Source organism: Anopheles ziemanni, chromosome 3 (assembly GCF_943734765.1).
Source record: "Anopheles ziemanni chromosome 3, idAnoZiCoDA_A2_x.2, whole genome shotgun sequence".
In the NCBI taxonomy this organism is placed as follows: domain Eukaryota; kingdom Metazoa; phylum Arthropoda; class Insecta; order Diptera; family Culicidae; genus Anopheles; species Anopheles ziemanni.
This window is the reverse complement of record NC_080706.1, coordinates 6,294,301-6,308,995: the sequence shown is the minus strand read 5'-3', so window position 1 is coordinate 6,308,995 and position 14,695 is coordinate 6,294,301. Positions and strand designations below refer to the sequence as shown.

At 43.7% G+C, this 14,695-nt stretch overlaps 1 protein-coding gene across 1 annotated transcript; it reads right to left on the bottom strand.

The window, feature by feature from the left end:
- Nucleotides 1-4,991: 4,991 nt before the first annotated feature.
- Nucleotides 4,992-9,202, bottom strand: LOC131288669 (serine/threonine-protein phosphatase 2A 56 kDa regulatory subunit epsilon isoform). The gene is made up of 7 exons (XM_058317828.1): nucleotides 8,394-9,202; nucleotides 8,122-8,321; nucleotides 7,797-7,991; nucleotides 7,531-7,721; nucleotides 6,536-6,869; nucleotides 6,234-6,463; nucleotides 4,992-5,998 (listed from the first exon to the last, which is right to left on the bottom strand). Exons 1-7 carry the CDS (start codon nucleotides 8,530-8,532, stop codon nucleotides 5,614-5,616), a joined length of 1,674 nt encoding a protein of 557 aa, XP_058173811.1. The 5' UTR covers nucleotides 8,533-9,202; the 3' UTR covers nucleotides 4,992-5,613.
- Nucleotides 9,203-14,695: the final 5,493 nt, after the last annotated feature.

The following is a 14,695-nucleotide window of genomic DNA, read 5'->3' as shown; positions in this document are numbered from 1 at the left end:
ATACGTTCTGCGTAACATTGTTGTTTCTTCTTTTTTCTTACTACAGCATATCTTTCATCCCACTAAGTTTACCACAAAGCGTTGCGTAGGAGGTTTCTAATGCTGTGAGTTTTTTTTTTCTTTCTAGTTTTGCGTACAGTTGCTCGTAAGTTTCACGTCTATCATCGTGAAAAGTCGCTAGGGATGCGTTTGTTTTTGTTTTTTTTTTGTTTGCGTTTGTTATCGGTGCATACGCACAACACACTTCATAGCCGAACATTGCGTGCCTAGGGTCTATCATTTCACTTCCCCGTTATACGCGTTTTAGCTCTTCTCGGGAAGCTTCTGTTTGCAGAATATCTATGATGCTTTCATTTTTACGATCTGTTTTGTAGTTTTTGTTTTATGTTTTGTTCACTTCGATTGACGATCCTCTAAACAAGTTTTATGCTTCGGTACAGTCACAAATATTCCGCAACGCAATTTAAAAACATTTGTCATTCGTTCTCCTAGACAGTGCGTTTTGTGGAAATTCGAAAGTTTTCATGGGGTAGTTGTATGTAATGTAATTTGTGTGTATGTGTGTGTGTGTGTATTTGATTAGGAGATGAGTTTGCTTTTGAATTTCTATTAATTATTTATACAACGGAGTTTTTACCCGGTGTGCTTCTGTTCTACTCCCATACGATTTTACCAGGTCCCTATAGATATTGGTACAACAAAAGAGGGGATTATTTTGCATTACACAGGGTTTATTTTTGTAACCAACCATTTCGAGGGGTTTGCACCGGGCAGGGTAAAGCACGACTACTTCGATCGCGAATTTACGCGGTAACCGTCGTAGATTTTCAAGATGACTCGATCCCGTCATTAATCATGCCTCCCCCCCAAACCTTAAGGATGCCTCTGCTGCAAACGCACTAGCTACGGGGGAAATCAAAGTAGCACATCCACGCGAAACTACATACATTCACACACCCACACAAATGCGCACATACAAACACACATTCCTATGCTGCAAGGACACTCGAACATGATTTGCACTCCTAGTAGCAATAAATCATACTTTTTTGCGACATTGCCTACTAAGGTTTGCCGGTGAAAGCTTAGTTATCATACACATACACCAGATCGGAAATACGCGAACAAGCCTGGGAAATAAGTGCAGTACACATTTTCTTTTTCTCTTAGACTTTGCGGCGGAATTAACAGAAACACTAAATCCAGAGTATATTTCAAACCGATGGTGCCGCCGGTCTTTTGTTTACAATAGCATGATTTCTTTTAACTCATGCAACTCAAGTTTATACTACAACGAGGATGATGATTGAGCAAATGTTTTGATTTTTTTTTCGACACTATATTTTATGATCGTTCAATTGCACTTCGCTATCGGAAAGGTTGGTTTAATGATGCTTTTTAAGCTGATCAAACGATGGTTGGTGAAAACTTTGAAACAAATAATAAGCATGCGGATCCTACAAGGATATTAATCCATGCTGTCGTACGTATGGCAGATCGTGTGCAACTAAGATAAACAGCATACACCCTTTCATCCATCCATCCTTCCACACACCCACACAACACACCCGTAAATCCATCGGCCGCTTAAACGCCATCGGCCGCTTAAACGTAGCAATTATGCAGAGTTCCATATGTTTCCAATGTCATATATTGAGTTTATTGATGTATCCATCCATCGTTCCATTGCTTTCTTTAGTCGAGTACAATATTTTTAGATAGTCGATACAAGCAGCTGCTGCTCTACCGTGACGTGCATAGGCTTTCTTCCTAGCCTTTTGGGTCACACACACACACACACTGTATATTTCTGTCCTTCTTATATGGTTTCAGCTGAAGTGTTTTGTTCTTCTAGTAGCGCTTGTGGGGGGAATGCCATCCTACAGCTGTTGTTTGTCCGGATGATGGGTGGTTTTGTTTATTAGTATCACGTCGATCGGTGCGCTTTCGCAGCCCTTCAGGTTATGGTGGTTTCACATCCGATGTTTTTCAAACATTCGATCTGCAACTTGTATTTTGGGTGCACAATAATTATTCTTCCTTTTAGTTTTGTTATTCTATGCGTTAAATTTAATGAATTTGGGGTGACAAACCGACTACGTGAAAATGTTCTCCTAAGGGATGAACCCAGAGGTTCTATTATATTTCACCGCGAAAAGAAATGCCCGGAGAAGGTACAATCTAACAGGTTGTAGACCAGGCTGCAATCGGGGAGCAATTGTACAGCCTTGTTCCGCATGAAAGGAAGAGAAAACAGAAAAAGAAGCTTTGAAACAATTTCCTCTCCCGGTACAAGCTGACCGGATTGGGTGTCAGGCATGGGCGATTGGGACAGACGGAAATTCGTGTTGGTCACACATGGACCATGATAGTGTCGACCAACGTCGCTAATAGTTTCCACCCGGGCTGGAACCGTAATAAGGCGAAGGGTGACGAAGGACATAGCGCATATCAATCGGGGAAACGAAAATAGCGAATAAACATCAACAAAGGCTAGCCTTTTATGCCGTATCATTTCCTGCATACTATCGAGCTTAAGCTTTCAACGACAGCTGGTCAATTTCTTTGCTGGCCACTTTCCTTCCTATCGTTAGTTTTTACTAGCCAAAGGTAGTCATATGGTTTTACATTTCTACTCTTGGGTTTGTTTATTAGAGGAGGTTTTTAACTCCTGGCACAGAGTTGGGGAAACAGAACTTATCCCGTCGGTTCTTTTGTATGTTTGTCTATTTGTTGAGGGAAGGAAGGGGATCGTCTTATGGTTTGGCAATTCGGCACTTGTGTTGTGAAGCATCAAAGTATCCCCTGCCACAGTGGCACACATAAAACACACAGCGGAGCGCAAGCGTACAGAGTTTGTGTGTGTGTGTGTGTGGGTGGTGTTCGTTTCCTGTTTGACATGCCATTATCAGCTAGTCACTTGCTGTAAGTGATCTTTCAGGTTGATCTCTGAATGATTTGCTGTATGTATGTATGGTATATATGGTGTGTGTGTGTGTGATAAGGTGAATTTTGTTTCGTTTTGTTTTGCTTTATTTCATTCCATTTTCCATTGTTGATATCTATTAACGTGTACAGCACGGTGTGAATTTCCCAACAGTTTAACGAGCGAGATGTTGTGTTTTTGCTTTTGTTTTTTTCCTGCTACCTGCAACCTCACAGCAAGGACACATTCATATCTGCACGCATACATACACACGCACACACACACACACCCCCGCCGCTACAGGATGTACCGCTCCATCTAGCTTCTCTGTCTTCTCTCGTTCTCTCCCTTCTCGTTCATACACACAAAGCTCAACTCATGCACACTAGAAAAAAAAAGCGGGAATCACATCGATATCTCTCATTCGCTCTGCTTCCATAGCGGGGACGACACTTTGCCATGTTCAGGATGTTTTTTTCTTATATCCTGCCACTACAAGCAAAACTTTCATGTCCCCGACTCACCCGCTCTACAGTGAGTGTGTGCTATAATCTTTTGTTTTTCTTCTGGCGCATAATAATAATTAATATTATAATTTTTCATATAACTACAACAAATACATCTTCTTTTATCAGTGTGTATGTGTATGTGTATGTGTGTGTGTGTTTGTATTGGGAGGGGTTGTGTATGCGTGTGTTCTCTTTTTATCCTTTACATCACTGATCTACATTTTCGTGATTTTTCCACTAAGTTTCTTATGTATTTTCACCTTATTTATAATATAATCATCTTGCATATTATTTTATCTTTTTTCTCCTTTCTTCGGATGATTCATTCTGCAGTGTTTAGTTGTTTGTTGACTTGTTACATTACGCATCCCCTATTAGTTTTTTCCCTTCGACGCGCAAATTTTTTTCCCTCGCTCTCTTTTCTCTCTTTGTAGTATTGTTAATATGTCTAGAATATTAAGCATGGTTGTTCAGTAATTCTTTTTTTTTCTCTGTGAGTGAGTTTGTTGTGTTTATGTGGGGCGTGGGGGAGTGGGGGGGAAAGTGTACGTTGTTACTCGTTTGTTGCACTATTACTTTGCTTTTTTTTCTCTAAATATTTGTTGTGTTTTTTTTTCTCGTCATTTTTCCTACACATTCATCTGGCATGTTATCTTTCGTAGAAGTTTACCATTTCACGATCCTTATTACTTATAAACATCGTAATTCACTACCGTGTTTTTTATTTTTGTTTTTTCTTCTTCACCGCTATCCGGTTACGCCGCCGTATCTGATACTGTGTGTGTGTGTTAGCTAGCAGATGATGTTATGCTATGCTAATGCAATGCAAACCGCGGTGTGTGAGTTGGTTTGGGGCAATGATGATGACTATGATGGTGTTGCTTTTTTATGTGCTTCGCATGTTATGGAGGGGCAAATGACGAAGGATCTAAAACAAAAACTTCTTCAAAAATTTCTCCTATTCACGTTATTCTTTTTATGATGGTCATATTGCATTATTGCAAACCCGGTGGTAAAGCGTGTATCAATTAGTTTTTTTTTCCCAAAAAACTCTATGCTTAAGCAGCTTTTACATATGATTTCCTTGTCGCAGTGTAGTTTATACTGTTTTCCTCTCGCCAATTCGTCTCGTTTCTTCGTCTTCGACTGCCGATCCGTCCATGCCGGTTTCCATAAATTGAAGGCTACCCTATGCTTGCAATGAGTGAGTAATATCGAGCTGCATTTTTAAACAATTGTTTATGACATCGCACCAAATGAAGATCAAGTATTCTGTACATTATCCGATGCGAAGAGTACATTTGAAATCAGTACAAAAATGAAGTTGTAAGACACTCCGACGTAACGTCCAAGAAGAGGTCTAAATAATTTGTGAAATTTCTTTACGCATGACCAACAGAATACACTGTCGTTTCGAAAATTAAGACGACTCGTGACGGAACTTTGTACTTCGAAGATAATCAATAGCTTCAAGATTTTTTTTTTCAATTCTAAAGAACTAAAAATCAATTTGTATTTCGTCTACTAGTAAACTCTCGTTGTATGTAAACTATTTCACTGGAGTAGGACTGCTTACAGGAGCATACGATTTTCTTCTATATTCGTTAGCTTTTGTTTTGCCTCTTTTTATTTTTCATTAACTTATAAGGATATTTGAGTAGCATCAATGACAATGTTTACTTCTTGAAGAAAAGATAAGTAGTAATGCAAAGCAACCGAAACGATTTCTTAGAGATTAACGGTAACGGTTCTTTTTAACATTTTTTTTTTCCATGAGCTCGACATTAACTCCTTCATATTATTGATTATTTTTTTATCTAGCTGTTTTCAATGGGTACAACACGCACATATTTCGCAGATAGGCATTTTCGACCTTGCTCTTTCGGCTTACCCAATCGCTACAGTCTAGCTTTCGAGGGCGTAGATGGTGTAGCGAAATATTTTTAACAGCTTTTACGACGAAGTATGACATCAACACGTGACGAAGGAAATGTGTTCGTTTAGGTGTCTATGCGTGTATGTAAGTGTGTGTATGTGTGATTTATTTGACTCCATCGAAGTGGAAGGAGCGCGAATGAAAAAAAAAACAATTATAATTCAGTGCAAGTCTATGTGTTGCTGCTGCTGCGGCTGCTCCGAGGCAGGGGCGCACTTTTAGAAAAAATATTTTTCAGTACATCACTTGTTTAACGCAGCTGCCGCATCAACCGCCGCGGCGTTCTGCTGGGAGGTGGCGGATAGTGCGCTGGCAGCAGCACCGACCGATGACCCCGGCGGCTGCGAGCCAATGCTATTGTTGTTGATGTTATTGCCAGTCGAGTTCGCCGACGACGGCGACGAGGATGAGGCTGATGTAACGGATGCGGACGATGAGAGCTGGTTGGGATTTAGCTGCGCGTTGCCGGGACCCCCACCGAGTGGCGCATTGCCACCGTCCTGTATTAGTCCTCCGGCCGATTGATTGGTGAGCTGATTTTGTTCTTTGTTTGGCGCACGGGACGATATCTCGAGCTCGTTCAGACGCTTCCACAGTTCCTCACGCTCTCGTTCCCGCCGCTTCTCTCTGCCAATGGGGTTGAAAATAGTGACGGACGGTTGTGGAGGGACCAGCGGGTGGTAAAAGCCACGCATCAGACAGGGAAGGGAAAAGATAGCGCGCAGTCAATTGATGAAATAGAAGGAAAAAAAATGGTGGTTAGCGGCGATCGTGAGTATATTAGGGTAAAAGTTTGCCAGTAAAAGTTGAAAAGCTCCCAAAAGCTATGTTTACACTCCATGGCCAAAACCGGTACACTTACTTCTGCCGCTCCGCCTTGTAGCTTGCTGTTAGCTCGTCGAACAACTTAGAATTCATCTCCATAAATGTTTTCAGCACATTGTAGACCAGCGCGACAATCGTCTGATTCCAGTGCTCCTTGCTGATCCGGTAGAGGGCCGGAAACATAATTGGCATTATAACGGCATTGTTGTCCTCGATCAGCGACATCGCGTACTCATTGTTCCAGAAGTAGAGTGCCCGTTCGGCAACCTATCGAACGAAACAAATGCGGTGGATCACACGTGCCAAATGAATTTGTTGTACCGCCCGTCCACGCCGTACCTGAAAGTGTGGACTGGAAACACACTTGGCGATCTGTCGAAACAGTGGTTCCTGTATTTTGACAAACTGCGGCGGCTCGATCACGTCCAGTATCTCCTCGATCTCGCCCAGAAACATCACCTCCTTCTGTGAGCACGTCTTTGGCCAGAATTTCAGTAGACCCCGCACGACCGGTTCCGTCAGTGAGGCATCCTTCTCGAGGAACTGCACCACGCAGTAAGCGAGCTGGGCATGGTAGAGGGACAGCACTTTTACCTTGTGTAATGGCAACAGGACCTTCACCAGAAACTGCTTGTGTTCCGCCTTCAACGGTAAAGCAAATCCATTGATTATGCTGCAAAGAAATGAAATACGTTTAGAATTTCGTTAAAAAGATTACTTCTTTTATCTTTTCCATTACAATACACATTGATGTAAGCACGTTAATAAAATGCTTTTCAAAATAATGTTAGTGCATATTCCCAAGATAGGGTGCCTCAGCTTGGGGGTGTTTTTATGTGTATTTATTTTATGAATCAATTTTCACGCATCGACACATGCGCCAAGAAAAGCACGTACACACATCCATGTGTGCCCACCAACGAACTTCTCTCCCGTTGTATGTCTCGAGATCATTTCAGTATTCCCAATGAATGAGGAAGTGTTTGAGGAAGACGGTCAAACCCGCGAAGGAGGCGGACGCGGAATGAGTTCCCCGTCTTGCGCGAATGAACGCAAGCAGCGCCGCCGCTTGCGAGGAATGAACACGTGCTGTCTGCGCATGGTCATTGTGAGTGTGCCGCTTACCCCAACCCAACTCTCCCCCCAACAGCTTTGGAAGAACTGAGGATTGGAGACTTTCCACGCAAGTGTCAAATGTGCCTCTGAAAGCTGATGTTTTTTACGGCTCCTTTCTGACAGTTCCACATAAAACCAAAATTATAAACCCGAAAGATCAGCAGATTCACTTCTCGAGAATGATTTTGTATTTTTTTTTTTGTTTACTTCGAACTCACCTTCCCAAAATCTCCAGCAGTTCGCCGACGCCATTGAAGTGTTCCGTTTCGTATATAAAACGTAGGAATATGTTATTAATTTGCTTACGAATAAAAGCGCGTAATCCTAGAAATTTGCCATAGATACGATGCAACACGGTTTTGAGAAAGTCGCGCTCTCTCGGATCTTCAGAGTCGAACAGTTCCAACAACTGCAAAAATGTGTAGAAGAGGAATGAGAAACACTCGAATTTCATACTCCCAAAACAACACCACCGAAAACATACCTGTAGGACAAATTTCTGATCAATCACCTTCTTCCCGAACGTGGCCTGAAAGTCGGCTGACTCGAGAAACCGAAGAAAAACCTCGTACACCAGCTGCAGATGGGGCCAGGAAGCTTCTAGGGTGGGATCGTCCTCTTCCGGATCGAAGTCGGGGTTTTCGCTCGGCGGCAGGGTTCGAAACAAATTTACCGATATCTGTTTGCGAACGCGATGGGGCGAACGGGGACAAAAAAATTTGTCAGAACATCAGCGTTAGTTCCAGTCGCAATTTGATGCTCCGCACGGAGTGGATATTGCTCTACGCACGACATCATTGCACGCTTACCATTTTGATAATCTCCGGATAAACATTCTCCGTCAGCACGCCGCGGCCGTGTGTGATGTAGGCTGACAGATCGTTCAGGGCTGCCCGCTTGATTTCCTTCCCCTTCAGATCCGACAGGGGATCCATAAAATCGAACGATACGCAACATTGCCGTAGCTTTCGGATAAACAGTTCCTCCTGCTCTAAACTGGAACAGTCAACTGGAATGACAGCAAAGCGTTTAGTTTCGCCACAGCCAAATCTTCTTCCTCGCTAATGCACCACAAACATACCTTTGAGGGATGGCAACTGCTGAAGCTCCACATCCTGTGAATTCCTGTACCGTGATGAGCCCTGAGATTTTTTGCTTTTCTTCTTGAGCGAACGTTTGGCGAACGGATCGATTCGATCTACGAACGTTCCAGACGACATCGTTTGTTCTGCGGGTTGCTGCAGTTTTGCGTCCTTGCTTGATGCGGGTTCAGGTGTGTGTATGCGTGTCGTTGCTAGGTGACGATCCTCGCCAGCTCCGAAAGCGATGGATCCACCTCCCTGTGACTATACCTGCAGAAGGATCGACGAGTCACCGCCAGTGGCACGGGATTATCAGTATTTCTCGGCCGGTCGTTCGTTTCGTGGAAACGACGTTTGGCTGTCGGTACGACAACGGTTTTGCAAGCTTCCGGTTACCGTGCGCGCCGTGGAGGGATGAGTTACTTTATATTTTATCAGCAAAAACCTACGGCAGTAGATATCGTACGATGAATCAACGCCAACTTTTCGACTGTGTGTTGCCTACTGTAGTACACTCAACGAGACACCACACACACTTAGCAAAACTTGACTCACAAAACGATGCTTTCAAGCAGGAGCAACCGTTCGATGACAGGATAACCGTAACCGTCACTGAACCGATTCGCCGCAGTAATCACACCGAAGAGAACAGGATTTTCCTTTTGCGATATTGCATTTGCGCTACACTGTTTAGATCATTTTCCTCACGACCGCGTACCGACTGGCTGGCTATTTCTTCTACCAAAATGCACAAAACAAAAATTATGAGCTCAACGATCAAAAGGATACGCTATGAAAAAAATAATCAAATTAGCGCTTCCCACTTGTTTGCGGTGAGTTGCGAGCAACACTTCGTACACTGGTTTTATATCGGCCTGCTTGGTTTGGTTGGGCAACAGTAACAATAAACTTAAGAAAACCAACGGAAAATTCAACTCGCGTACAAAAACACTCGGTGCTGGCTTCCTTTACAGAACGGCAGGACAAACGTACACACGCCTCGAACTGATTCGTGAATCTGTTAAACTGGCATCTGTTACCGGATCGGGAGCTAGTTGCTTGGCGTCACATTACACCCAGAACAAGACAAGTTGCTGATTAACGTGCCAGCTTCACGACGATTTGAAGGTACACTTAGCTTAAACTAGAGTGCAGCAGGGGCAGTACTACGGATTAGAGCATACTTTTGTTTTTTTTTTATGCTAAACGCATTCCTCTCGCTTGGAATACTTCCGTTTTCACATGCAACACACAGCGGAGGCTTCTCGTTTACGCCGATATTTTCATCAGATTTTTTAACTTCAACATTCACACAACAGGGGAGCACGGGTTCGATTATTATCACTTTGAATTTCAACGGCTTCTTTTACCACGATTGCCGCATCACTGTGAAGTACACATCCCTATAAGTAAAGATGTAAAATATAAATGACATTTATTGCAAATAGTACGCCGGATTGACGCCAGATCAACGCCATGCAATGCAATGTGGTTTTTAGTTGTTTTGGTCCCTAATTGAAATCTTTACGAGCATTCCAGTCCATGTGTTTGTTAGCCATAGTTTACAACTTTTCTTTGGAACATTTGTAAGTCATATGTTAAGCTTTGGCTTTGGTTCTTCGATACATGCAGCATCATATCTAAAAGGAGAGAAAAGTAAGAAAAAATAAATTAGTTAATCGATACCGGCTAAAGTAAATAGAGTGAGGTGCTATGTCCAAATGCAATGTCAGTCCAACGTGAAATTTTCCCTTTCAAAAACCTCGTCACATTCCGTCACATTGTCCTAGTTTTATGCTTTCTACGCCACGATCGGTTCAATACAACATACAAGTGATTCCACTTGAAGGAATTTTTCATTAAACAAGAAAGCTGAGAATGATAAGTTTGTCTGCTCCAGATAAACATCCCTTATATGATAGATACAACCTGTGTTGTCCTCTTTCCCCTCCTATTGGGAACGTAAAAGACTGCCGGTAGAATGAGTGCGGGCAAGAGAGGTCACCCCTATACACCATGAGGGACTTTAGCGCATTGCCCACCCACAACCATACTACCCCTCCCTGGTCAGAGTATGGTGAGAAGGGTTGCATGGGGTGTGTATTATTTGTTTGATATTGATTCTTTTTTTTTACTTTTGTCCACACCCCACCCGGCATCTTATCAGTTATTGCAAATGGTATTGCCACCGTTTACAGCAGAGGTGTGTTTGTGTGCAAAGCTCTATCCCCCGTGTTAAGCGCCAGACATTGTATGGTGACTGCCTTTTTTATAATAAGTGTAACATAGTTCTCGGCCGCTAACGTTAAACTTCACTCGGCGCACAGCAGAGTTTATTGAAAGTTTCCTTTTACATAATGACATCGGTAAAAACTTTTCCATTTCCCTCTGTCACTGTCGGTTGCATCATTTCGAAACCATACACCTTCTTTACATAAGAACATCCAGCATCAGTTCATCAGTTTGACCTAGTGTCGTCTGTGCCTCGATCGCTTCACAAAGTATTCCATGCTTCACCACCCACCGTCCTGGCATGGTGATGGGGACCTCCTTCCGGGAAATGCGCAGGTGCATCACACATCAAAGGCAAGCCTTGGAGTGTTCATCTTCGTCCCGCGTACGTTTATTGAAAAAGGAACCGCAAGAAAATCTCTCCCAAACCGTATCAAGTATTCTCTTTCTCCTCCCGTGCGGAAAGGATACGAACGGATGCGTTAAAAAAAAGAACACACACACACACACGCACAAGATCATTTAAATCCGAAAACAATTCCGTGCCATTGGTGTAGTGGTTTCATCTGTGCGAGAAGCAATACTCATTTCGCCGCATGGAGTTCTCTCGTTCGTTCAATTCATCGTCATCTCATCGTCGACGACATCCACCAGGGCCGTGTCCTTGGAGTGTCAGTCGTGTGGTGGAATGAAGGTGGGGAGATGTGGAGGGGACGCGTACAACGCAACGGACGTAGCCCAACACACTGTGTACTACACTGCCGGGTGTACTTTGAACCAGCTGATTTTACGATGACGCTCCACATCAAAGCCGAAAGCCACAGCCATCAAAAAACCCTCCAGGCATCATCATCATCATCATATAGTTCTTGCACAGGATTATTTTCCTTTTTTGCGGCACATGCGAAGCACCACAGCCATCGATAGTATGGAGCGAAGGAAAGAATATCGGGATGAGGTTGTAAAGCAAAATAACGAACACTTTTCCAGCACTTTTTCGTTTGCAATCAACGACGATTCTTAACCGACAAAGAGTTTGCGCTGGAGAAGTGCTTAATCGTATAACTCGTTAAAGCGCCATTACCACAATCTTTGCAATACTTGTTATTAGTGTCAGGAGGGTTTTGTTCAAAATTTTGCATTGAATTTAACGACACTCCTGGTTCTCAAAATTAACAATGTTTGCAAAACTGAAAAGGCAGACCTAGGGTGATGGTTTGGTAGAATGATCCTTTTGTTGCCTATGATCCTGTATCCGGTTTAGACCGTAGGAGCGTTCTACTCGCATTTCCTGTACTCTCAAGCAGCCCCACCAAAACACTATTGACAAAACACAATACTTTTACGTACTAAAAATAACACAAACCTCCGACACAGAGAACATTACACACTTCTCTGTGAACCGCTCACTCCATTCCGGATTGGTTTCCTTTTTTATCCCACCCTCCATTTCTCTTCTCACCGGCGATGATGATGATGGCCGTTCAATGCACGTTAGACGCAGCGATGCGAATTCCAACTGCTGCTGATGGGTGGGTGGATGGTGGGAGCGGCATCGGGGATAGGGGCCACCGCCAACAGATTGTTCAAAAATTTGCATTAACATCAATCAACGGCGTCAAACAATCAACAACCCATTCGACAAGCTACGCGATTTGCAGTTTTGATGCATTTAAGCGCACACACGTGGAAGATGTGGTGGGGTTGGAGTGTGAGAGTGGGGTGGGGGAGAGGGTCTAGAGTTGATGGCAAGGGCAGTGGCAGTACATCATTGCGTACATTCACATCAAACTATTCCCAAATTAGAGCACCCATTGTTCGAGGACCCACGAGGACCGACCCCGGACTATTGCTCCGACAGCCATCCAAGCCTGCATCTGGCCGTTATCGGGAAAAGCATTTGGAAAATTTCGATTCACCGACCGCGCTATCGGGGGTGATCCAGGAAGCGAGCGAAGGGAAGAGAACTGTAATTAATGTGCACCAATGATTGCAACTCCTCACCCTCGCAGGCCCGTTGAGAAACGCGTCCTTTCCTGACGCTTGCTCGCCTAAATACAGGTCGGCCATTACGAAACGGCCATGAACTTATGCATTTGCGCGCGCGTCAGCTGTGAGAAACAACACAGACCTTCTTCTTTTTTTTTGAGGGTAGCGAAACAAAAAAAAACAACTCCACTTGACGTGGGTGCGAGTGATGACAAACTGTTCGCACGAATCGATCTCGAAGTTCTCGGCCCCACGAACTTGAGAGAGATTAGGGATGACGGATTACGTGCGCTTGGCCCTGCGTCGGGGGATGATGCGGGGCTTAAGAAAGAAACCAGAACGGAAACACTGAAACAACCGATTGGTTAGAGGCTTGTATGCAGTATAATAAAAATAAAACCACTTTCAAAAAATACATTCTCTGCCCTCCCCTAGCATCCGCCCGCCCCCTCCCCTCATTACTCGAAATTAAACAGAAGGACGAATCCTACACGCCAGGCAGAAGTGAAGCAGAATAAACCGGCGAAGAGATGATAGCTTCTAAAAATAATCGATTCTACCGTACGAAAATATCACAACACACCGCATTCGAACCCCGAAAGCGATTGGAGGAGAGCACCAGTGCCTTAGAGTACCCGTACGCCGAAGGATCGCTCGCTCGCTGTTCAGCTACCAGCGATCGTCGTCACCATCATCATCACAGATGATAATGATGCTGATGATGCGTACCGCCTGAGGCGTTCACCGATATTTATAAAGCGAGACGCCCACCGCGCGAGACGACGGTGGACCGGCCGTAAACACTGGGCTTATCATTATGGTAGACAGCAATACGGGAAGTAAATGAGCGTTGGGTAAACTAATCCACTAAGGGTTGCAGTACCTGGCGTACAGGATGGGGGAGTTAGACTTCCTTGTTGCTTGACTTTTTTTTGTTACTCCGAGCGTACTAGAGCTACTCCGCAGCTATTGTGTCTAGGTAACAGAGACAGCAACGATACAAAGTATGCTTTTATCTCGTATCTTAGACAGGAATCTATAAACTATAAACAGTATCAAAGTTTTTCTATTTTATTTTTGCTGTCCAAGGGAGTTCCTATATAGTTTAATTGTTTATTTGTTTTACATTACTTTCCTCTAGGGCTGTCTAGATACAAGTTAAGATTAACACAGGTATCGTACAAACTTAACTACATAGATGTAGGTAGATTGGTGACGACCATAATGGAGCTAGATTCGATATAACGAGCCAGCCAAATTTTGAATTTGTCACAACATAATCCAGCCGACATCCCTAGTGAATCTTGACCTCTCCAAGAATAGTAACATCGTATAGAGACCAGACTCAAAATGCGAACCCAGAATTTCCGGACTGGTTGGTGGATTGTTGTGCTCGCGCAGCATCATGAAAAACGAAATACTTTAGATGTGGCAGTTTCAACCATCCCAAAACCCGATTCTACACCATCAAACGTAATTAACAGAAAACATGTCTTAATTTCTTCGATAAGACTTATTAAATGCTTGCTCCAATTTCATCATCGTGTGATAATTATCAGTTCGTGGATTCGATAGGTTGATAGGGCGCCCATTTGTTTAACAGCATCCCAATACCACTACCCTCACCACCAACCACACCGTAAGTCAGCAGTAGTTACCCACAAACAATAAGTTGGCCCCGGAGCGATGCGAGTGTGGAACTTACATCCCTCCCAACTATTCCCAGCTCATACATAGTTTGATGAGCTATAATGAAGCACGAGCTGGGAAATATAATTGCATCGGTGCACTCGAGAAATGTGTGTCTATTTGTATGCGTGTGTGGGTGTGTGTGTGTGTGTGTTTTAACAACTACTACGGGCTAAAGAAAATGCTTCGGATCCTCGAGAGGCACGTTAGAAAAATGTGCAGGCTCTCCCCCGATCCTCACCAACCGTGAGCTCATTTCTCCACTGCACTTCAGTTGAGCGGAAGAAATATGCCTTTCGCATCCCTTGTGCATCTCCTTCCTCTCTCTCTCTTGCCTACGACGTCGCGAAAAAGCATCACCTCCTTCAAGACGAGGGACGACAGCAGACAT

Bases quoted from the DNA above. Each gene is read 5' to 3' on its own strand.
- LOC131288669 (XM_058317828.1), bottom strand. From the start codon at position 8,532: ATGTCGTCTGGAACGTTCGTAGATCGAATCGATCCGTTCGCCAAACGT. The intron at 6,870-7,530 runs GTGAGTTCGAAG...ATTTCTTTGCAG, and splicing joins CTGCTGGAGATTTTGGGAAG to CATAATCAATGGATTTGCTT. The intron at 6,464-6,535 runs GTACGGCGTGGA...TTCGTTCGATAG, and splicing joins TTTCCAGTCCACACTTTCAG to GTTGCCGAACGGGCACTCTA.